General features: G+C 52.7%; 9 protein-coding genes across 10 annotated transcripts; 4 read left to right on the forward strand and 5 right to left on the reverse strand.

The window, feature by feature from the left end:
• Positions 1-5: 5 nt before the first annotated feature.
• Positions 6-996, reverse strand: PV09_05216 (uncharacterized protein). The gene has a single exon (XM_016358696.1). It carries the CDS (start codon positions 383-385, stop codon positions 68-70), a length of 318 nt encoding a protein of 105 aa, XP_016213315.1. The 5' UTR covers positions 386-996; the 3' UTR covers positions 6-67.
• A 493-nt stretch (positions 997-1489) lies between these two features.
• On the forward strand, positions 1490-4933 carry PV09_05217 (uncharacterized protein). Its single transcript, XM_016358697.1, has 4 exons — positions 1490-2016; positions 2067-3086; positions 3137-3494; positions 3551-4933. The coding sequence occupies exons 1-4, from the start codon at positions 1943-1945 to the stop codon at positions 4700-4702; spliced, it is 2604 nt and encodes an 867-aa protein (XP_016213316.1). The 5' UTR covers positions 1490-1942; the 3' UTR covers positions 4703-4933.
• Positions 4934-5178: 245 nt separating this feature from the next.
• Positions 5179-6498, reverse strand: PV09_05218 (uncharacterized protein). The gene is made up of 2 exons (XM_016358698.1): positions 6294-6498; positions 5179-6245 (listed from the first exon to the last, which is right to left on the reverse strand). Exons 1-2 carry the CDS (start codon positions 6431-6433, stop codon positions 5708-5710), a joined length of 678 nt encoding a protein of 225 aa, XP_016213317.1. The 5' UTR covers positions 6434-6498; the 3' UTR covers positions 5179-5707.
• A 679-nt stretch (positions 6499-7177) lies between these two features.
• Positions 7178-8870, forward strand: PV09_05219 (uncharacterized protein). The gene is made up of 2 exons (XM_016358699.1): positions 7178-7495; positions 7546-8870. Exons 1-2 carry the CDS (start codon positions 7412-7414, stop codon positions 8779-8781), a joined length of 1320 nt encoding a protein of 439 aa, XP_016213318.1. The 5' UTR covers positions 7178-7411; the 3' UTR covers positions 8782-8870.
• PV09_05220 (uncharacterized protein) lies at positions 8785-10283 on the reverse strand. The gene is made up of 2 exons (XM_016358700.1): positions 9493-10283; positions 8785-9426 (listed from the first exon to the last, which is right to left on the reverse strand). Exons 1-2 carry the CDS (start codon positions 10142-10144, stop codon positions 9221-9223), a joined length of 858 nt encoding a protein of 285 aa, XP_016213319.1. The 5' UTR covers positions 10145-10283; the 3' UTR covers positions 8785-9220.
• A 215-nt stretch (positions 10284-10498) lies between these two features.
• On the forward strand, positions 10499-14478 carry PV09_05221 (uncharacterized protein). Its single transcript, XM_016358701.1, has 2 exons — positions 10499-10790; positions 10874-14478. Exons 1-2 carry the CDS (start codon positions 10625-10627, stop codon positions 14176-14178), a joined length of 3471 nt encoding a protein of 1156 aa, XP_016213320.1. The 5' UTR covers positions 10499-10624; the 3' UTR covers positions 14179-14478.
• On the reverse strand, positions 14277-15989 carry PV09_05222 (uncharacterized protein). The gene has a single exon (XM_016358702.1). It carries the CDS (start codon positions 15367-15369, stop codon positions 14566-14568), a length of 804 nt encoding a protein of 267 aa, XP_016213321.1. The 5' UTR covers positions 15370-15989; the 3' UTR covers positions 14277-14565.
• A 313-nt stretch (positions 15990-16302) lies between these two features.
• Positions 16303-17648, forward strand: PV09_05223 (uncharacterized protein). Its single transcript, XM_016358703.1, has 2 exons — positions 16303-16550; positions 16617-17648. The coding sequence occupies exons 1-2, from the start codon at positions 16502-16504 to the stop codon at positions 17456-17458; spliced, it is 891 nt and encodes a 296-aa protein (XP_016213322.1). The 5' UTR covers positions 16303-16501; the 3' UTR covers positions 17459-17648.
• A 124-nt stretch (positions 17649-17772) lies between these two features.
• PV09_05224 lies at positions 17773-20920 on the reverse strand. 2 transcript variants are annotated; one of them, XM_016358704.1, is made up of 4 exons: positions 20511-20920; positions 19496-20464; positions 18717-19447; positions 17773-18652 (listed from the first exon to the last, which is right to left on the reverse strand). In XM_016358704.1, exons 2-4 carry the CDS (start codon positions 19608-19610, stop codon positions 17843-17845), a joined length of 1656 nt encoding a protein of 551 aa, XP_016213323.1. In that variant the 5' UTR covers positions 19611-20464; positions 20511-20920; the 3' UTR covers positions 17773-17842. The 2 variants fall into 2 exon arrangements, with proteins under 2 accessions (XP_016213323.1, XP_016213324.1); XM_016358705.1 differs by having other exon boundaries at positions 18717-20464.
• Between the last annotated feature and the right edge of the window lie 69 nt (positions 20921-20989).

Genomic DNA, 20989 nt, shown 5'->3' on the forward strand with positions numbered 1-20989 from the left:
GGGAGAGGGATACCTGAAGAGAAGAGGAGAGAGCAGTCGCGCTAAGGTTTACGCTTTTATATCCTATTCACCACATAGGTATGCATGCAGTGCTCCAGCTGAATGTAGCCGAGCCTCTCTGGCTCGCCGTACATGATGATCCGGATGAGTAGGATACACTGAGATGGATTTGCAAACATCGTCTCACAGCCCTGACATAACATTGATGTAGGCCGTACCCAAACTGCACAATGTCCGCCTTACTCACCCAGTCCATATTCGGAGGGCTCATGAGCGTCGGAAGCAGTCCTCCCGCTGCTACTCCGTCACGTATGGAATCGTGGAACAGGGACCGCGAAATGTGCAACAGGGTCGTGATGCGGAGGTGGTCCAACTGCACTTCCATACCCCAGATTTTTGCTCACAGCTGGGACTTTACCACTAGTACGGATCAACCCCATGCGACCCAATTAAATCTTTTTGGGTACACCAAGATCTCTTTCTGCTCCTCAGCTACAGTCGATCATTTGATCCTTCGTGACGCGGTTTGCACTGACTCCGCCTCCAAAAGCGGTGATGTGCCGGCCGCAGCATCCGTGACGTATCCGTTCTGCAATAGACCGCAGGCTGGGGACCGCTCCGCCTGATGATGACTTTACGTCGCCTTCCATATCAGCACGTTGTAAGCTAGATACGCGAATACTCGTATTATCGACGCAACACAGACGAGGTCGGAGCGGGATCCACTTGATGGGGACCTTGGGACAATTCAGAGGTGGTCTGAGTACCGGCACTGTCGCATAACGAGAGGTTGGCGGTTGGCAGGATTGGGCGTGCAGCAGCTGTGGCGAGAACGGGCGAATGTCAAGCCTCAGTTCTTCCCCAGATCTGTCCGCTGCTTACTCCACAGACTCATGAGGGGTTGACAGATCACACCACAGCAGGAGTCGAAGTTCGAGCTCGAGACGGGAGCGAGGTGCGGGTGCAAATCCGCGAGGAGGCCTGGATGGGCACCATCCGACGGGAATTAAAACACGCCGCAGGATTGATTGGCCGCCGGCATCCGCCAATGGATTAGGCGCGAGCAGCGCTGGCCAGAATGTGTGTATTTCCATCGGATCCGCTCGCTGGAGTCGACGAGAGTCTGCGCCGGCATCACGCGGAGAGGATGGCTGCACAATGGCAGAAAATCTTTGTTGAATACGGCACGACAGGAGACGACGGTCTGCAGCTGACGAAGCGCTGACCCGTATCATTCTCGTCGAGGCCTCCTGATGCTCCGGACGACACCACCGAGATACGGCCGCGAGCTGGTTGGCGGGACCACGTCTGGAAGAACGGAAGTTCAGCAAAGCGCGATCGTCATTGGCGGACGACGGCGAGTGGCTTCGACGCATCCCTCCACGATTCAGAACCCCCGCAGGACGAACCTTACTAGTTAATGCTGAGCGCACGGTCGGGGAGGTGGAAACCATGTGGAGTATAATCACTCAAATTCGTTGCATTGCGCGTGCCCCAACAGAGCGTCCCCCGTCGTTTCTGTCGTACGCCTGTTGTTGCGTCTTTGCTCACGCCCCGACTCGTTTCTCGCCCCTTCATCTCTTCGTTTTCGACCCGACGGAGCACTTTGCGCTCAGTTCAAGTCGTCTCTCCGCAAGAGCTTCTGTCAACGGCACCGGCTCTCACAAGAATTTCCCATCTTCGGACAGAATCCCGACGCCGAGCTCGCCTCGATTCACACTGCGCTCGCCTGGAGAGCGTGCGACGTGCAACCCAATCCTGACCGATCGAGCAGCCCGTTCCACCCGAGGCAGTGATTTCCTGGTGCGCATATTCCTCTCGAAGGAAGCCGGATGCGAAGGAAGTGAACGACGTCAAAGCCGGAGGCTCCTCAGTCCTTTGGGACGTTACTTTGGTCATACAACTGTTGCACACATAGCTCATCGAGCCGCACGCCGTCAACATGCCCGGCATACTTCCGATGAAAGTGATCAAGGTGGGCACGAATGCGCAGACCACCAGAATTGCACAGGCGTGGTGAGTTGATCGAGATCTTGCGCGTCATAACAAAGCACTTATTCACGTAGTGATCGCTGCCGTTCGAAGAAGATACGGTGCGACGGCATCCGCCCAAGCTGCACACAATGCGTTAACGTCGGGTTTGAGTGCAAAACGAGCGACAAGCTCTCCCGACGTGCGTTCCCTCGCGGCTACACTGAGTCGCTTGAAGAACGAGTGCGATCCCTGGAGTCGGAAGTGAGGGAACTCAAGGCACTCTTGGACGAGAAGGACGAGAAAATAGACATGCTATCGAGGATACATGCACACTCGCCTCAGCCCAGTCAGAGACGGAAGTCTGCGGCAACAATACCCACGCCTGAATCAACAAGGGATTCGCCAGAGGCGAAGGACGACGTCCTTAAAATTGAACAACCGCCGCCTTTGGCAGCTGACGACAACCCAGCAGCCTGCTTTATGGGTACATCCAGCAGTAGACTCATGATCGAGGCATTCAAAAGCAGGCTGCAGGAGTTCGGCAAGCCGTCTGCTGAGTTCAGCGTTGGCGCGTTCTTCGATTCCCCATCGAAAGCGTCTCGTAGCACGGCGAGACAACAAAGCGTCAGCTTCCAGGCTCCAGCGCGGATGGTGTCGGATCAGCTGGTTAACATCTTCTTCCAAGAATGGGCTCCTCTTTATCCCATTCTCCATCGGCCTACGTTCTTGAAGCTCTACGAGGAGTACGTATCGAGTCCGGACTCTGTGACGGACAAACAGCATCTCGCACAGCTGAACTTGGTGTTCGCAATCGCTGCCCAGTCCAGCGATGTTCCTTTCCATCAAGAAATTCCATCCTTCACAGCACAGTGGCAGGCGGCTGTGGAATCTTTCGTGATGGAGAATGACCTTACGACGCTTCAGTGCCTCCTGCTGGCGCAAATTGCGTCTCTGCAATCTGGTGACTATTCCGGCATGCTGAAATACAAGGCCCTCGCTTCGGGCCTGTCGCAGCGTCTTGGCCTACACCTATCACAAAAGAGATTTGCGCTTGGCACATTGACCGTCGAAATGAGAAAGAAACTATTTTGGACTATGTATACCTTGGACTGGTAAGATTCAGTTTTCCAACGCCGATAAGCTTTGCACTAACACACCTCAGTTTCACTTCCGCGCAGCTCGGCTTGCCTCGCTCCATGAGGGACGAAGACGTGCAGTGTGAAGATCCTGTCGACGCCGACGACGAGTACATCACCGAAGATGGATTTTTACCAACCTTGCCAGGCGAATTTACCAAGCTGTCTAGTGCTTTGGCCCTTATGAAAGTTTCGCGTATTCTTGCCAAGGCCATCTCCACTCTCTATCCAGCGAAAGACTCATATGCCATTTCATTTCGATCGATTGTAGCCCTCTCCGACGAACTAGATGAATGGTTGAAAAGCCTACCTCAGCATTTGCGTCTTCAGTTTGTTCAAGACAAGCCAAGTACGAATATCATATCCTCTCGCTCTCCGCTTTTGGTATGTTGATCCGACTAGCGTTTAACGACGACTATCCACTGACTGTGAGCAAAAAGTCTTTAGCATACCACTACATAAGATCCTTGATTTATCGGCCTGCAGTATGTGCTTCCGAAGCAGCAAACCACATATCGAGCTCGGCCAAGGTTGCTCTCGCTTCTTGTTCCAAGCACACGGTGCAGATCATTCAACTTCTAAGCGAACGAAATCTCTCGTTCTCGTTCTGTCTCAACAAGAACGAACTTCTTGTCAGCGCAGGCTTTGGCCTCTTATTCCAGAGCCTGGGTCTTGAACGCGGGAGCACACTTTTGAAAGAGAACCAAAGACTGACGGCCGTCATTGCTCATCTTCTCGACCGACGACCGTCCAAGGCGTCTGTCGAATTTCGGCGCGTGAGCACAGCGCTGACTATGCAGCACATGCCGGGAAGCGCTGAGCAGAAACGAACACCAGTCCTGTCGCGACACAATTCCGACAGCAATCTGCCGCAGGCTCAGGACAGCATGAGCTCGGCCCAGAAGCACTTCCGAGCAATTGTGTCGCGCTTTAGCTCGAGCACCAAAAACGTTCGTCCTGATGATCGTCGCGCCACACTTCCTGTAGTTAGCCTTCCAGCCGGTAACATTTCTCGCACAAGTTTGTCCAGCATACGATCGGAGCCGCACCAAGCCCGGAGTGAACCGTCCATGTCCCCGGATTTCCAGCAACCGAGCATGAGCCCGCCAAAGCAACCTTCACGACCGAATAGCTCTGTCCCCAAGCTTCCCACGAATCTAGACTTTCTGCCCCTAGGTTCGACTTCGGTCACAGCGGCTTACCCAGCGTCAACTTCAACACCTGGAAAACAGGACGTCAACCCTGCAGATTGGGAGCGCCTGTTGTCGTCTTTAGATAGCGGCAAAATGAACATCTACGATGGCATCTATGGAGGACCGGCGATCGAAGCACTCGCAGACGTTTCTGTTCTACCCCCAGCTGAGGCAAATCTCGTCTGGAGTCCAGACGTGTGGGCGATCAACAACACCTCAACGGTTCCTCAGAGCGTCCTCAGCTTCAGCGACGAAAGCTTGACGAGCGGAGAGGAGTTCCCGGACTTGACAAATTGCGCAAGTAACGATAGCTACAACGGTATCTTAATTCCGGAGATGAGTCCCAGCAGCGTGGATAGTTTTGGTCTTCCTGGGTTGGATGGTAATTTTGGGCTCTGAAAAAGTTGGGGTCACAGAGGGCGTAGTTTTTGGTACCATGCGGTGTGTGTTTACTTGATACCACGAATGCGATACGGGAGGTGGGAACACGGATGAAAAACGGGCGTTTCGTCACGATGTCCACTTCTAACGAGTACACTGACCTTGATTCTAACATGTTCTTGTGGGGATACCTGTACATAATCGGAATGTCACACTATTCGTGATACGAAATGGCATGCTTTGATGCGATCTCCTGGCACATCGTTCTCACTGTGATCGTAGACGTCGAAATTTCCATTCTTCACGCATCCGCAATCTGCCGACGCGTTTCGAAAGTGAAGAAAATTCTCACACCATATCAAAGCCGTAGGCAAATACGAGAAAGCCTCCAATAGCCTCTGCCTGGTCGGTTTTTTTTTGTGCAGTCGCCCGAAAAAGAAAATCTACGATCCATGCATCCGACCCGTCAGGGGAAGAACTAAAGCAGCCTCCATTCCCCACCAAACCCCCGCACACCTCGTACTTGTACCAGCAGTCTTGGAAGGGTCTGGAGCAACGGGCGCTTTCTCGTCTCGCTGGATTTAGCGGCGGATGATGACTTGCCGCGCCCTACCATGATCCACTCTGCTGGTGCGAGTGAGCTCTTCTCTCCGTACGTCCACTATTCTAGCTTTTGAGGAGAGCTTCTTTGATCTTGAGATCTGAAGAGATGCGCGTCCATGGTAGAACCTTGTCCGTTTGAGACGCAAGTAATCTGTTGAACGCGTAGAGCAGAACTAAAGAGAGGAAAGCACACAGTCAGTCGACACAATCGAGATCGGGAAAAATGCTACGTTTGAGTCATCGATTTCGAAACGCCTGAGAGGCGAGATTAGGTAGTCCTTACGGCCGATCGGAGCACCGCGTTGCAGCCGCAAACGTACTAAACAGAGTCGAGAGTAGCGCACGCCGTCTGCAGATTCTCTGCCAGATTTTGACAACAGGCCCCCACGTTGATCAAAAAGAAACGCCTCGTGCAGAACCTCACAGCTTCAGAAAACTTGGTTTCTCGGGACCCAACAGCGGTTCCAGCCCTGGATCTCCCTTCGCCATGGCTCTTCGGTATGCAGGTCTCTCGCCAACTCTCTTCAGCCACGCGAGAATCCCGTCGTAGCCTTCAAGAGAGTAGGGCGCGAACAACCTCATTGTAGTGCAGCACCACACGTTCATGATATCAGCAGCCGTGAATTTGTCCCCCGCCAGCCATTGGTTGTTTTTCAATCTGTCCTCCAGCATCTGGAGGGACACATTCCGCCCTCGCCTGATGAAGAACATGGATGGATTCGTGCTAGTTTGGGGGTCTTCGCCTGCTCGCTCTGCCGTCATGTATTTGGACAACGCGGGCTGGAAGTACCCGTTCGCAAAATGAAGCCAATACAGGTAATCGGCATAATTGGGCTCGTCGGGTCCGACCACAAGCTTCCCTTCGCCGTATTTGTTCAAAATGTATTCAGTTATTGCCCCAGTCTCAGCCAGTAAAACATCGCCGTCCTGGATGACCGGCGCCGCTCCCGTAGGATGTCTAACTCATGAGTACAAGATACTGTTAACGATAAAATCCCGGACTTACAATTTGGCAAGCTCGTCAGGTGACCTGTATGTCTTTGGATTGCGTTTGTACGTTTTCAATTCGTACGGAATCCCCAGCTCTTCACATAACCAAACTATGCGTTCAGATTGACCGCGCTGAAGATGATGTACAGTGAGCATAGTTTTTTGACAGCGTTATTTCTAATTCTGGACTTTTGAAATTTCCAACATGCAGGAGATTACTGCGGCCGAAATTTATATATAAGCTCAGTCGTGTTCCCATGGCATTGCCAAGTGGGGTCGGCTAATCGGCCTCTTACATAAGCAGCCGTTCTATCCAGACCTTGAGTCAATTGTTAAACGAGCGCTTGGATGTCTTATCGTTGCGCAATTGGATAAGCTCTTGACCCGAGATTTGTTCGCGATTATGAATCATTGCAGTACTTTTCGTATTAATCGTCCTCCCTGGTGCACAATTTGTCATATGAGTTGGATCTTTGAAAAATGGACATAAGCGCTGCTCCAAGCTCTTCGTTCAATCTCCTACTTCCGTTATTGCCGTCCAGAATGTCCAAAAATCCATGAATATGCCTCGGTAGACTGAACTAGATTGCCATGGCGACCAACATATCTGATTAATGAGGCTACAGAGCATGAGGCTTTCGAAGCGTTGACTAGTCTAATATTGCGTTCGTTGCTGCATAGAGTCACTTCTAAAGTGACACAATATTCGATCGCAACACGTAGCCGTGTATCTTGAGTGAGAATCGTATCTCAAATCTGCAGCCCCCAACCAGCTTGTCTTGCTGACTGGCGTGCTGAGGAGTTCAGGGTTCGTTGATGGGTAATGGAAACTAGCAAAGCACCATCAAATTGCGTCCGTGCGCAGCTGAAGAACATCCCACCTCTCTTGAGCATGTTAAAGTATTGGAATCAATCGCTTCTTCTATCTTCTTATCGTCTCATGATGTTTGTAGCAAGAACAATTTGGAAAACGGTTTAATTTCCTCCGTCGCGTTTCAACGCTCCTTCTGCCACACTTCATCTCGGAAACATCGAACCTGCCAGACACTACCAAGTCGTATATTAATGGGCATCGTCTAGCTATGAGCTAGATCCAAGATTAGAGAGCAGAGTTCGCGACTGAGAAATGAATGAATGGACCTCGAAACGAAAGATAGAAGCACATGGCAGCGATGTCATCGAATTGCGCGTGATCTCTACCTCTATAAGCCTCCTCCGGTTCATTAGCCGAACAAGTGACTACCTTGTAAGATTCTAACCTATACAAGGACACGACCCCTTTTACTTACGAACCACTTGATACATCTCGTCGACAAATACGGCTATTTCGACTAGGTACACCCGTACATGGTATTCTGACAGGAGAGCTTCGCCATGTCGACTTGGACAATCATGAAGCGGACGATATCAATTATTGGGCGTTATCCTATACGTGGGGTTCGTCAAACGAGACAGAATTAATCATGATTAATGGAAAGCCTTTCCGAGTCCGTAGTAACCTGTTCGACTTCTTAGAGATAGTCAGCGAGAAGCGCTGGGACGCATTTACAAGGGATCTCTGGATCGATCAACTGTGCATTGATCAGAGCACGATATCCGAACGCAATCACCAAGTGTTGCTGATGGCAGACATATATCATTCAGCGTCCATGGTTGTTGTCTGGCTCGGAGTGTCGAGCAACACGGCACACAATTTCATACTGCAAGCCCAGTGGCTTTCGCAACCTGGTCGCAAACTGCAGGATTGGGTAAAATCCGAGACGACCTTTTCCGGGGAGACACTGTACACCCTTAAACCGAACCCCAAAGTCGCCACGTTCTTCGAGCACGAGTACTGGTCGAGACTGTGGATCGTACAAGAGCTCATCCTCGCCCACGACATCACCGTCTACACCGGTGTCGACAGGATTTCGTGGACTGATCTGACAAGGTTCGTGAACGACGTGCGAGAGATACGCGACTTGAATCCTGGGAAGGTATTTCATGATTTTGGACAGCACCACGTGCCCCCTCACGCAGACTTCCTGTTGAGCATGGCCATGACCGGGCGCAACAGTACCTCTTTGTTTCAAGCCGTGCAGCGGCTTCATTACAATCGATGCTACGATGCAAGAGACAAGATCTACGGTCTTATGGCAATCGTCAGCTCTGACGCCGGCATAGTTGTTGATTACAGCAAGACGGCTGCCGAGGTTTTCCTCGACGCCGTGCAAGTCGTCATGAAGGAAATTACCATCGAATCCGAAACTGCGCCGTGTACCCTGAGGATCATACAGAATGTGGAGGACCGCTTGTCTACACTGTGCTACGCCTCGATGAAGGAAATGCTTCCAGCGGACCTCATTGGCGGCAGCGTGCGGGCGCGCATGAAGCTATTCCAGAGTATGGTGGGAGAGCACGGACGAGCAGAATGGTTTCAGGCTTTGCGTAACGGAGAGCTCTCGCAATGGGCTCGTAAGCGGTTTGAGGGCTTCCTGATAGAACAGAAGGAAGTCGCAACATGATACTGATAATCTGAAGAGTAGTTTATGATAGCCAATGCGTTATTTACAACATCATGATGAGCCTAAAGATCTGCTTGCAAACATCTGCCATGTACCTCATCTCTCTCTCACGGCTGTGATGCATGTCAGACGCGCGCGTATAAAGAGTAGAATAGTCCCATGGGAAGCTGCTTGAAAAATTTGCGACAGATTCCTAAAAATGGGTTCTTCGAAATGTTTCATGCACACTTTAAAGCCATCCTAAGCTTGTATAGCAACCATGAGATGCTCTGACGAATTTGCATCATGAGTATTCTCATGGCTCTCTACAGAATTCGAAAATCTGGCTTTTTCGAACTTCGAGCACCCTGGTTATCCCACGTCTATGTTCTCTCGACCATGTGGATTTTCGACGGTCTTAATCACTTTGGAAACTATGTTCCAGCTTCACATGTGCTCCTTACCCGTCTTTCATTTTTCTTGGCTGTGTCTTCAGCCCTTGCTTCATAATCAGTAGTGGGATAACATCGCCCTTCTTACTCCGATTCAGAGTCGTCCTGCAGACGGGGCACTGACTCTTTTTGCCGTGTATTCCCGTGGCCATGAACCTCCGTGCTTCGCTGGCCTTCAGAGCACTTATTAGGCATTCGTGGCAAAAAATGTGGCCTACAGGATTCGCATTATCAGAGAGGAGTTCTTTGAAAGTTGGAATCAAGTTTGCAGGCAACTTACCACAGCTTGTAGCCGTCATGTCTGTGAAGGAGTCCATGCATATGACACATTGCAGCTTATTCAACCTTGGCGGTTCCTTGTCCGACTCCTGTGCTGCTTTGACTTGCTCTTCTCGTTGCCTCTGAAGAGTCTCCTTCATCTTCTCAGCCTCCTCATCCTTCTCGCTGTCCTCATCAACGTCATCTAGATCCTCAATCACTATCGGCTCGCCCTGACTCCTTGGACCGCCTTGCCCTGACCCTCTCCGCCTTTGGGCTGTATCTATATTGCGCCGCTTTCTGCTGGTTCCAGCTGCTGATGTAGAAGGAGCCTCAGCATCGGCCTCCTCGTCATCTAGATCCACGGCTTGTGAAGCCGAACGCTTGTGAGGACGTTTGTTCTCAGATAGTCGGGAGCTATTACGTGGCGGCATATTGGAAACTAGCGACTGGGATGAAGGATGTGACTCTACTGGCGCCGCCGAGGTCGAGGAGGGCGACGTGTTGGAAGAACTGGTGGCCTGTAGGGATCCTTGATGTGAAGGCGGACGAGGGGGATCTTCAGCAATGCTTGTGTCCTCTAAAGGATCTATAGAACGTATTATCGAGACGAGTCGTGGACGGGGAGGTACGAAGGACAGTGCATGTGGCGGCAATGTTGGCGATGGCGGCATGGTTGGCTGCACAGAGAAGAGCAAACAATATACACCCCTTAGGGCCTGAGGCGGGGAGGGAGTTGCTGTGGAAAGGGGAAGACGGACGGTGGGAGATGGCCGCTGGGAGAGAGGACGATCGAGCGAGCCACGAACCAGCAGCTGGTGGAAGAAGCAGAGAATCGGCTTCACCGCCGTCTCCGCAGGTCGAGGTCGGCCACCAGCACTCTACACACTGCAGGGTCCACACAGTTTTGGCTCGCCGGTCGTCGGTGGCGCTTCGTCTTGTGCTCTCGTACTTGTAGGGCTGGACGGAGCTCCACTTTCACGCTCGCCAATGATTCGCGACCTCCGCTGGCATCTTACTCCCTACATCTCGTCTCCGTCTACTCCTCGCCTTTCTATGCTGAGCTGCGAACTGCGAGTCTTGCTTCCATCTCCGTCACGATAGCGCAGAAGATGAGGTGACGAACGCTCGCAGCAGTCATTGATGCGACAGAGATGCAGCCCTTTCAACGTGCGAAACTGATCGCTGGTCTGTCGCGAAAGCATCGCGCATTCCTGGAGGTCACGCTACCCCCTTTTGCTCTTCTTGCGCAGGTTCGACGATACGCTGCGGATACCAGTGGCAGAGATGGTGAGGAAAAGACGTGCAGCTCGCTTTCAGGTATGTTTTTTCTCTTCGCTGTCCATCGTTTGCGGCTCCATGCCGTTCGTCAAGGCTAGTGCTAACGCAGAGCGCGCAAACAGTGCCTTCTAAGGCTCGCTTCAACGAGATAAACGTCCAGCAGCTCAGCGACCATATTCACAATCAGGTCTTCCGCTGTGCGACATCCAATGCCCCACCACAAGAGCTCATCGACCTATCACGAGATCATCTTGCGAGACATGACTTACTTGGCAAGACATCAGACCATGCCCCCCCTATCGCATTCGACGTCCCCGCGCTACAAGGAACTACATTGGACGAGCACTTTTACCGCCTTGGCATGAATGCTTCAGAGCCGTACCTGTCGTTGGCAAAAAAATACAGCTTTGCAAACACGCCTCCCCGACCGCGGAAGTGGATCAAAAGAAGCGGCTGGACAAAGTATTTAGCTGACGGGAGCACGGAAGCGGTTGACGCGCCGGATGAGGACGTTCTAACCTTTGATACGGAAGTCATGTGGAAAGAGACCAATTTCGCATGCATGGCCTGCGCTGCCAGCGCCACTGCATGGTACGCATGGATATCGCCTTGGTTGCTACGCGAGTCGGATACGGACCGGCATCTCATACCCCTTGGCGACCCCAAAAAACCAAGGATCATTGTGGGTCACAATATTGGCTACGATCGCGCTCGTGTTGCGGAGGAGTATGCTTTGGAGCAGACCGCCAACTTCTACCTTGACACAATGAGCCTGCATGTGGCTGTCAATGGGATGTGCTCGCGGCAGAGACCTACTTGGATGAAGCACCGTAAAGACCGCGATTTGAGGGATGAGATTGCCAAAACGGGCGATTCTGCTGATCTAGCTATACTGCTGGAGTCTGGATCTCTTACCGACGAGGAAGAAGACTTGTGGGTTGGTAAGAGCAGCATCAATTCTCTTCGAGATGTTGCTCGTTTCCACTGCGGTGTTACGCTCGACAAGGAGCAAAGAGAGCATTTTGGAGAAATGGATCGCGACGGTATTGTGGAAAGTCTAGATGAATTGCTGGATTACTGTGCCGCCGATGTGGACATAACCCACAGGGTTTATCGTAAAGTCTTTCCTGCCTTTCTAGAGACATGTCCTCACCCCGTGAGCTTTGCAGCGCTCCGACATATTGCATCTGAAATCCTACCCGTGAACAAAACATGGGAAGCGTATATTTCGAATGCAGAAGCCACATACCACAAACTCTCGGATGGGGTAACAGCTCGGCTTGTTGAGTTGGCGAACAGAGCCCTGGAAATCAAGGACAAGCCAGAAGAATACGAGCGCGATCCCTGGATGGCACAGTTAGATTGGTCAGGTCAAGAGATTAGGATGGTTGGTGGGAAGAATGGGAAGAAGCCTAGACCGGCAGCGAAGCAGAAACTCCCTGGTATGCCAAAGTGGTTCAAGGATCTGCATCCTACGGCTACCTCGCCCATGAATCTCACCGTGCGGACGCGTATTGCGCCCTTACTTCTCCGCATGTCGTGGGATGGCTATCCGCTTGTGTGGTCTGACATCCATGGTTGGACGTACAGAGTGCCTGCTTCGAAGGCCGCAGAATTGCATAAGAAGGGATTGACGGAGGTGGAAATGTCAGAAGAACAGAATACCAAGTTGAGATTCGACACTGCGAACCTTTATTTCAAGCTGCCGCACAAAGACGGTCCTCAAGCACGTTGTGTGAACCCGCTCGCTAAGGGCTATTTGTCATATTTCGACAAGGGCGTCCTCAGCTCAGAATACGCATATGCGAAGGAGGCACTTGAGATGAACGCCAGTTGCAGCTATTGGATTTCTGCACGCGACCGGATCATGGGACAAATGCTTGTATATGCCGATGAGGTTAAACAGCCTCAGGAGACCAAAAAGAGACGCACGAAGACGAGCCTTGGTTTCATCCTCCCTCAGATCATACCGATGGGCACAATCACTCGTCGCGCAGTGGAAAATACTTGGCTTACTGCGTCGAATGCTAAATCAAATCGCGTGGGTTCGGAACTCAAGAGCATGGTCACTGCTCCTCCTGGCTACTGCTTCGTAGGCGCCGATGTAGACAGCCAGGAACTTTGGATTGCCTCCCTTCTCGGCGATGCTCAATTTAAGATACACGGCGGTAGCGCAATTGGATTTATGACACTAGAGGGTAGCAAATCTCTCGGCACGGATTTACACTCGCGTACCGCCTCCATCCTAGGTATTTCGAGAAACGACGCTAAAGTCTTTAATTATGGACGCATATATGGTGCGGGACAGAAGTTTGCGACTCAGCTGTTGAGGCAGTTCAACCCCGGATTGAAGGAGGCAGAGGCACTGAGCACGGCAGAACGGTTGTACCGAGACACAAAGGGGCGAAAGACGATGAGACGGGCGTTGCACGAACGATCGTTTTGGCGAGGCGGCACCGAATCCTTGGTCTTTAACAGGTTGGAAGACTTTGCCGAGCAGCCACGACCTCGAACGCCCGTTCTCGGTGCAGGAATCACAGAAGCCTTGCAGAGGAAGAATATCTCGCGCGGCGGTTTTCTGACGAGCAGGATCAATTGGGCCATTCAGTCTTCTGGCGTGGATTACCTGCATCTCCTTATCATTGCCATGGACTATCTCATTCGTGTCTGCGGACTTAGCGCTCGCCTGGCAATCACAGTCCACGACGAAATCCGATATCTCTGCAGAGAGGAGGACAAGTATCGAATCGCCATGGCGTTACAAATCTCTAATCTGTGGACCCGTGCCATTTTCGCACAGCAGCTCGGCATCGAGGATCTGCCACAAAGCTGCGCCTTTTTTTCAGCCGTGGATGTGGACAAAGTGCTCAGGAAGGAGGTTGATATGGAATGTATCACTCCATCACACCCTGTTGCCATCCCGCCTGGCGAGAGTCTGGATATTCAAGCCTTGCTTGCAAAGGGCGAGAACGCACGTCTCAATGTGGATGCAGAAACGAGCAAGGCGCTGCAGCTTGAGAAGTGGCACTACGAGCCCCGCGAACCTGTCATCAAAGAGCTAGAAGCGAACTCGGACCTCCTCTACTTGCGTGCGCAAATCACCTCTTCAGATGACGAGCTCAAGGCCATCATTAAAGCCAAGCAGGACGCCGGCAAGCCGATTAAAGCCACGGCTCTGCTGAAAGCTCTCAAGTCTTCCTCGTCTGGCGGCAAGGGCAGCGGCGAGGGGACCGCGTCTCGCAAAGGACGAACCCGCAAGATCAAAGGATGGACAGGCAAAGAAAACATGGGCATGTTCGACAGGGGAGGAGTGGACGCGCATGTGCACAGGCACTACAGGAACGAGCCCAGATGGTTGCCTCCCGCTGCCGAGGTGGCGGAGATGGAGTGGGAGAAGAGGTATGCACTCTCCAGCAGGGGCGTCTGAAGAGGGCAGCATGTAATCATAGCGGTGTATAACTAGGCCTTGTGTACTGTATGTCGAACAACTTTTCGTGTGCACGATGTTGGTTCCTGGCGAGCGACTTATTTACGAACCGAAAAAGAGACAGTTGTATTCATTCTGGCTAAATAAGACAAGTGTCGTACATTCGTTACTGGCATTTATGCGGTTTCTTTTTCATCTTTTTCTAGTTTGGGCAAAGAAATTAATAGTTAAGACGGAGAGCAAATAAGACCGAAAATACAAACCATCTTAGTACTGCTGTTGAAGCACGTTGAAGATGGGGCTTAGCATTGCTGTTGGAGCACGTTGAAGTTGGGGCTAAGGAGAAAAAGACGCGATTATGGTCTTCAAAGTGTAGGACAGACCGAATTAAGGTTGAAACGGTAGAAAAGAATGGAAGTAAAACGGTGTGGACTGTAGACGCGCTTCGTCATTGTCTGCCGGCTCAGTGAAGAGGTCCGGATGATCCTTCCGCCGATGTTTGTCGAGATCACGAAATCGAAAGTAACCTTTGCCGCCGCGCCGATTGCAGCCAGCCACAGAACACTGGAAGGGAGATTCTGAGTGCACCTTTCGCATGTGCGCCATAAACTCCTTTCGCGTCATGGTGTGATGGAAGTTCCACCTGGGAGACCATGTATTACCAAAAGTTTTGAAAGCATCGGCGCGGAACTTGTCGCATCCATCATGAGGACACGAAAGTCTGGCCCCGGATTCCTTCTCTCCTATATGATGGTAGTTGCGTAAATGCTGTGCAAGATGGTCTTTTCGCTTGAATGCGTCCTTTCCTCGATATTTCTTGCAGTAAATGCATGGGAACCCTGGAAGATCCTCGTGCTGTGTCTTGACATGCCGCAAAAGGCTCGTGTGTGCACTATATACCTTGGAACATCCATCGTATGGGCAAACATAGCAGGTATGTCCAGAACCCCCAACGTGATGATCAAGGTCGGAAATCGAGCTGCAACTGAGCCCACATTCTTGACAGGGATGCGCGGCGCAGAAATGAGCTTCTAAATCATCTCGTAGACTAAAACGCTGTCCACAGAAAGGATATCGACAGTCGCAGCTTCCTTTGTGCAGACCCGCTGTTGGTGACGGGCTCGGATCATGGTTGTTGCCAAAACCAGAAGTCTGATCGGAAGACAAACCAGCAGTCCACCGGCCACACATACTCGAAGGCGAAGGCTCAGACAGGTGGCAGCCATGCCAGCCAGATACCCTTTTTTGCAGTCAGTAACTTTTTTTTTTGGCCACTCACCCTGCATCTGCGAAGACAGCCTCCGCATCAGGCACGGGCAAGTTGAGCAATTGGTCCGCAGGCCCCGGAAGTTCGAAAAAAGGGTTGAAGGCGCTCAAGGCGCTCATGTCTGAGTGGTCGAAATCCATCGTGACGTGGCAAGGCAAATGCGAACCAAGCCGTGGAGTTAAAGCGGCGGCAGAAGCTGAGTGTTGAACAAAGATGAAGAATGCGTGTCCTGGTGCGGGGAGAGCTCGAGGGAGAGAGTAGCGAGAGCTTGACCATTATATCTCTCACGATGCCTGCGGGTCGCCGCTTTAAGGAATCTCTTTGGGAGCTGGCGAGCAAGTGGCAGGAATGTCGTGTTCATTCGCGGGTGCTCCTCTCTACTCACATTGGCAGGTCGCAGCCTGAACTTGCATATTCAAAGGCCTTTAACCTTCAGCGTCGGTGGAGTCCTGTGTATCTCCGTCCGGCACGCTTGTGGATGTTGGCATCCATGTATTTGCTCTACTATGGCAAGTTGGAGACACTCTTCGACATTGAGTTGTTGTCACGTTGACGCATTGACTCGTCGACACCTGGATGCTGAGCGGCGAGTGCACGTGATCAGTATTCTCCATACGCCAGTCCTGTCGTGCATTCGCACTAACTTAACTATTGAGAGAGACTCCCGGCATAATGGTCTCGAATTAACAGTGAGCAATGAGGGTTGGGATTTCCGTTTGGAAATTATTGATGTTTCGTGTGAATTCATAGACATTTGCCACGTTTCGCAACGGCAGCTGCGTTGACTTTGCGTTTCACCACGCGCAGAGCTCATGAGCCAGTGGTGGGCAGTCTTGAGCAGTGGCTCGTCTACCTGTCCACATTTCGAAACCGGAAGACGTTGATGACGAATGCCATCTCGAGAACGCCACGAGTTATCCCTATCTTGATTTGATCTGATCCTCACCAACTCGTCTCTCCGAGCACACAGGTTTTCACTGCTGCCTTGCTCCGCGCTCTGCAAGCGCCTCAGCGCGTCGAACACAACCTGACGTCTTGTCCCATCCGCCCACCACCATGGCAGCGACGGGGCTGAATAAGAAGTCGCCCACGATCAAGCGCATAAGTAAGCACGCTCACGATGCCTGGTGTGTCCCGAACGTTCGCTGACTTCCGTCGGGGGGGAGCGCAGTGCGCGAAGCCGCCGAGCTGACTTCCAACCCCTCTCCAGACTACCACGCGGCGCCGCTCGATTCGGACCTGTTCGAGTGGCACTTCACGCTCCGGGGGCCCGCCGACTCGCCCTTCAGCGCGGGCATCTATCACGGCCGCATCACGCTCCCCCCGCAGTATCCGCTGCGACCGCCCTCGTTCCGCTTCCTGACGCCGAGCGGGCGCTTCGAGTGCAACCGCGAGATCTGCCTGAGCATCTCGGGCTTCCACGAGGAGACGTGGCAGCCGGCATGGGGGATCAGGACTGCGATTCTGGCGCTGAGGAGCCACATGGACGCGCCGGCCAAAGGCCAGGTCGGCGGCGTCGAGAGCGACGACGCGACGCGAAGGAGGCTGGCCGAGACCAGCAGGTCGTTCACGTGTCAGGTGTGCGGGCGAAGCAACAAGGCGATCCTGGACGAGCAGGAGCTGCTCGCGAAGCAGAACGAAGAGGCCCGTGACGCGAAACGGGACGACGACGACAAGGACGACGGCGACAGGAGGAACGACAACGTGCCGGAGGAGCTGAGACTCGTGTACAAAGAAGACCTCAAGCCACGGGAGAAAAGCGACGGCGCCGAAGCCGAAGGCAAGGAAGCGCAAGCGGCCCTGGCGACGCCCGCGCAGCAGCCCGTCCGGACTGCGGACGCCAGCGCCCCAGGCGGCGTCACGGCGCGGGCTGCGGTGCAAAACCCGAGCCAGGCAGCCGTACAGCGAGCACACAGCGACGCCGAAGACATAAAGTTGGACGCGGCGATATGGGTCGTGAGCGCGTTGCTGGTCCTCCTGCTGGCACGCATGGCCACGAGGCTCTTCCTTTGACGACGGGCGGGGCTCCGCTGACGACGTCGTCTCTGTACTCTATCGTATTTCGATCACTCTTTACTACTTGCATAGCGACGGGCGTTTCTTTCTTCTACAGGGCTTGCAAAGAGGGCGGTTGGGGCGGATTCGATTGCCAGATATCCACAGATAGAAGAGAATGAATCATGAGAAACATTTGATTTTATCACTACTGGAGTGTTATTGGAATATGGTATTCTCCCCTTGGATTTCTTCAGTGGGAACAATTGTTTGTCGAGCACGTCGCGGGGGGAAAAGGGGGGGGGGGGGGGGGGGGGGGGGGGGGGGGGGGGGTTGGGTTGAGCGGCTCGTCATTTTCTTGATCATACGCGTTCAGATTCTCTGGTGACGAGGGCGCGCAAGTCACTTGACCCAGTGTCTGCTGTCTGGATCCGCCCCGTCCATGTACCTCCACAGCCGGCTCAGCTGCCTCACAGTCCTTCCAGACGGGACGTCATCATACGTATGATTGTGTACCACGCTGATCCGACTGCCCTCCGCACCGCTCAAGTCCTTGCTTGTCAACATTTTCCCCTCTCCTAGCCTGAGGTTGAGCTTCTCATCCAAGTCCTGCTCAGTGATGCCCGATGCGGACATGGAACAGTGGATGTCGTTCACCGCCGATTTGAGCGCTGAGTGCGAGTGGTCGTCATAGTCCTGCAGCGCGGAGTCATGGCGCATGATCGCGAGCTGGTGCACAGCCTGCTGTTTGCGCTGCGTGACAGTCGCGGTGTCGAGTCGAATGACACGGTCAAGGAAGGGAACTTGACCCGTAACGCGCCCATTTACAGCCCCGTTCTCCTCGTCAACACCGTTGACCATCTTTTCACGCTTTTCGGGTATCGGGAACATCTTCGACAGGTAGTGCTGGTTGAGCATGTGACCGCTCTGTCCGTCGTTGATGAAGATGTGTCCGCAGAAGCGGTTCTGCAGGATTTGTTTTGCGGAATAGAGCGCTCCCCAACGGGTCACCATGTCTTCGCTGTTGCAGTAGTGCTCGATATAGGGGATGATCCGCTCGGGTAGCACTTCCTTCACTTTAGGCTTCGTGCCTGTTTCCTTTGTTGGTAAAAAGAGGCCGTCCATCGCGTCGCGGGCGTCGATCGTTGGCGTTTGTGACATGGTACGCAGGGGGTTATTGAAGTGGGAAGCGGCATTGCCAAATGTATATACCTAACACAACGGAGAATTTCTTTTAAGCTGCAATCCTCATTCTGAGCTTTTAGGCCATGCTTACCTCGAGCTTCGACACCGCTGACGCCGGTATATCCACGTAAAGCTGGTCCAAGATTTGACTGGCCATAATGCAGCCCTGCGAATGTGCAATCAAGACCACCTTTTTGACCTCTGGGTCTGTGCAGTACGCTTTGACATACTCATAACACACGCGGGTCTCCTCGGTGAACAGGTTGAAGGACCTTTGCAAAATGCATTCAAAAAGATCACCCAACACGCCGTACGTACGGTTGTGGATGGCGAAGACAGGTCTTCCAAAGGTGCGGGACAACAAGTCTACGTTTTGCTGCAGATTATAGCCGGACACGCAACATCCATTTAGGAAGAACCATCTTTCGTTGGCATTGCGTGCATGCTTCTGGATTGTCTCTGAGTCCTCAGGTCGTTTCGACCACACTTGCGAAGGGCCTTGAAGTGGGAAGCAGAGGAGATGTAAGAGAACTTGACCGGTAACAAACACCAGCGCGCTGACAGGACCTGGAAGGAACATGAACAATGGGATGCAAACGATTACTAGAAGAACGCCAAAGCAACTAGCAAAGCCTAGCAAGCAGACACCAGCGACATTTCTGTATGAGCCCATGTAGAACTCGTCGTCCGGGCTTGAACTCCAGAAGGGCGTTACGACGCCTGGGAACAGTGTGAACATGGTGATGCACACCCAAATGTCGCGAATCATGAGGAAGAACGGTCCGTGACGGACTGTTTCGGCAACAGCAGCTCCAAGAGGATCTGTCGGTGATTAGGGGCGTGTAAATCGCTTCACAGGAGGCGGCAAACCATGGCTGTCTGGGATATAAGTTGCGGCGTAATAACCCCCAGATAGTGTCCATATGCTCTTCTTGATAGGTTTCCATATCGAGAATTCTCCTTCGGGAGCTTCATCTCGAGCCATCGTGCAGGATAGGCCCAACGGGGCCAAGTTAAAAGTCGATGTCTAGTAGCTGCTTCAACACCTTCTTGAAGCAAAAAACAAAGCACGCTGGGCAGGGCGGGCCAATAGGATGGAGCACAAAGTTGAGGGAATGTTCCAACCTGGATCCCCGTCCATGCTTGCTGGCGAAGGATTTTTAAGGGCCGTCCCGCTGACCGTTTTCGAAGGTGGGTAAAGGACAAGAAATCTGCAAGGCTACGGAAAATGGCGTGCACGAGCTATTGGGAGCTTGGACGGACGAGAGGCGTAGCTGAGGGCGATGCACGATGCGAGATGTGAGGAAAATGGCAAGCCGTGATTGGCAGATCTCATGCACCGTGAAGATCTACCAGACTTGAGAACGTCTGTGGTAGACCAACCGCTGACGCAGTCCGGGAGAAACTTTTGCGTCCGATCACAATGTCATAGGGGCGTGGGACAGGCGTTTCCGTGGATGCGACTGTGAGCTGGGTACAGAGTGCGCACGCCTGGTTCGAAGGGAAACCTTTCCGGTGACGCTGAATCGAGATCGGCAGAGGTCGCAAACGTCTTCCTGTTCGTGCTTGCGTTGCTCAGCCAATGCACGCTGGGCACTAACGTACGGCTGGAAAACGAAGAAGCGGCGCAGTGTGCAGGATCATCGGCGCGAGATTCTTGCAGCGTTCAACGGAGATCCAATTTGTAGATTGCACATCCGAAGCGATGGGCGAGCGGGTCTGCCATTGGTGCCATCGTTCAGTTGGTTGTCACCGGACAGCTGACTGCAGAACTTATACGGTCAGGCAGACTAACCTATGCGTCCTGGCATTGTCATCACTGAAGAAGACGGTTTGACTCTGATGAGGGTTAGTGAAGAAGAGACAACCCGACAAGGATATGTACATGAGTCAAACTCATCAGTCAAGATAAACGCATTGTCATTCTTCTTGCGCACCGTCTGAAAACACCATGATTGATCGTGATCCCCAAGAATACCCAAGAAGCTTACCACGACATGGACTTCAGGCTTGATGCAGTGGTGCATCAGCTTGGGGAACCCGTATCGGCCTTGAACCCAGCGATCTGTCATAAAGCGAACAAAAGCTCTTTGTCCAGAATCTTTGTGATACCCAGAGGCAACCTGCTCCGAGAAGGAACGCGCCCACCAAACGTCCGCCTGCGTCCTCTCTAGTGAGAACGAGGTCCGCATCCTGCGTGATACGAGCCAAGTAGACGAGGACAGGCGATCCCCCAGCTATTCAGGAAGAGCACAGGCGGTCCTGGCGATCCAAGAACGATGTTGAAGGCTTGAGCAGGACCTCTGATGCACTGTAGCTCACGTGCGCAAGGTTCACGTCTTGGGCCTGACCGCAGCACAGCAC

Source organism: Verruconis gallopava (assembly GCF_000836295.1).
Source record: "Verruconis gallopava strain CBS 43764 unplaced genomic scaffold supercont1.16, whole genome shotgun sequence".
Lineage (NCBI taxonomy): Eukaryota > Fungi > Ascomycota > Dothideomycetes > Venturiales > Sympoventuriaceae > Verruconis > Verruconis gallopava.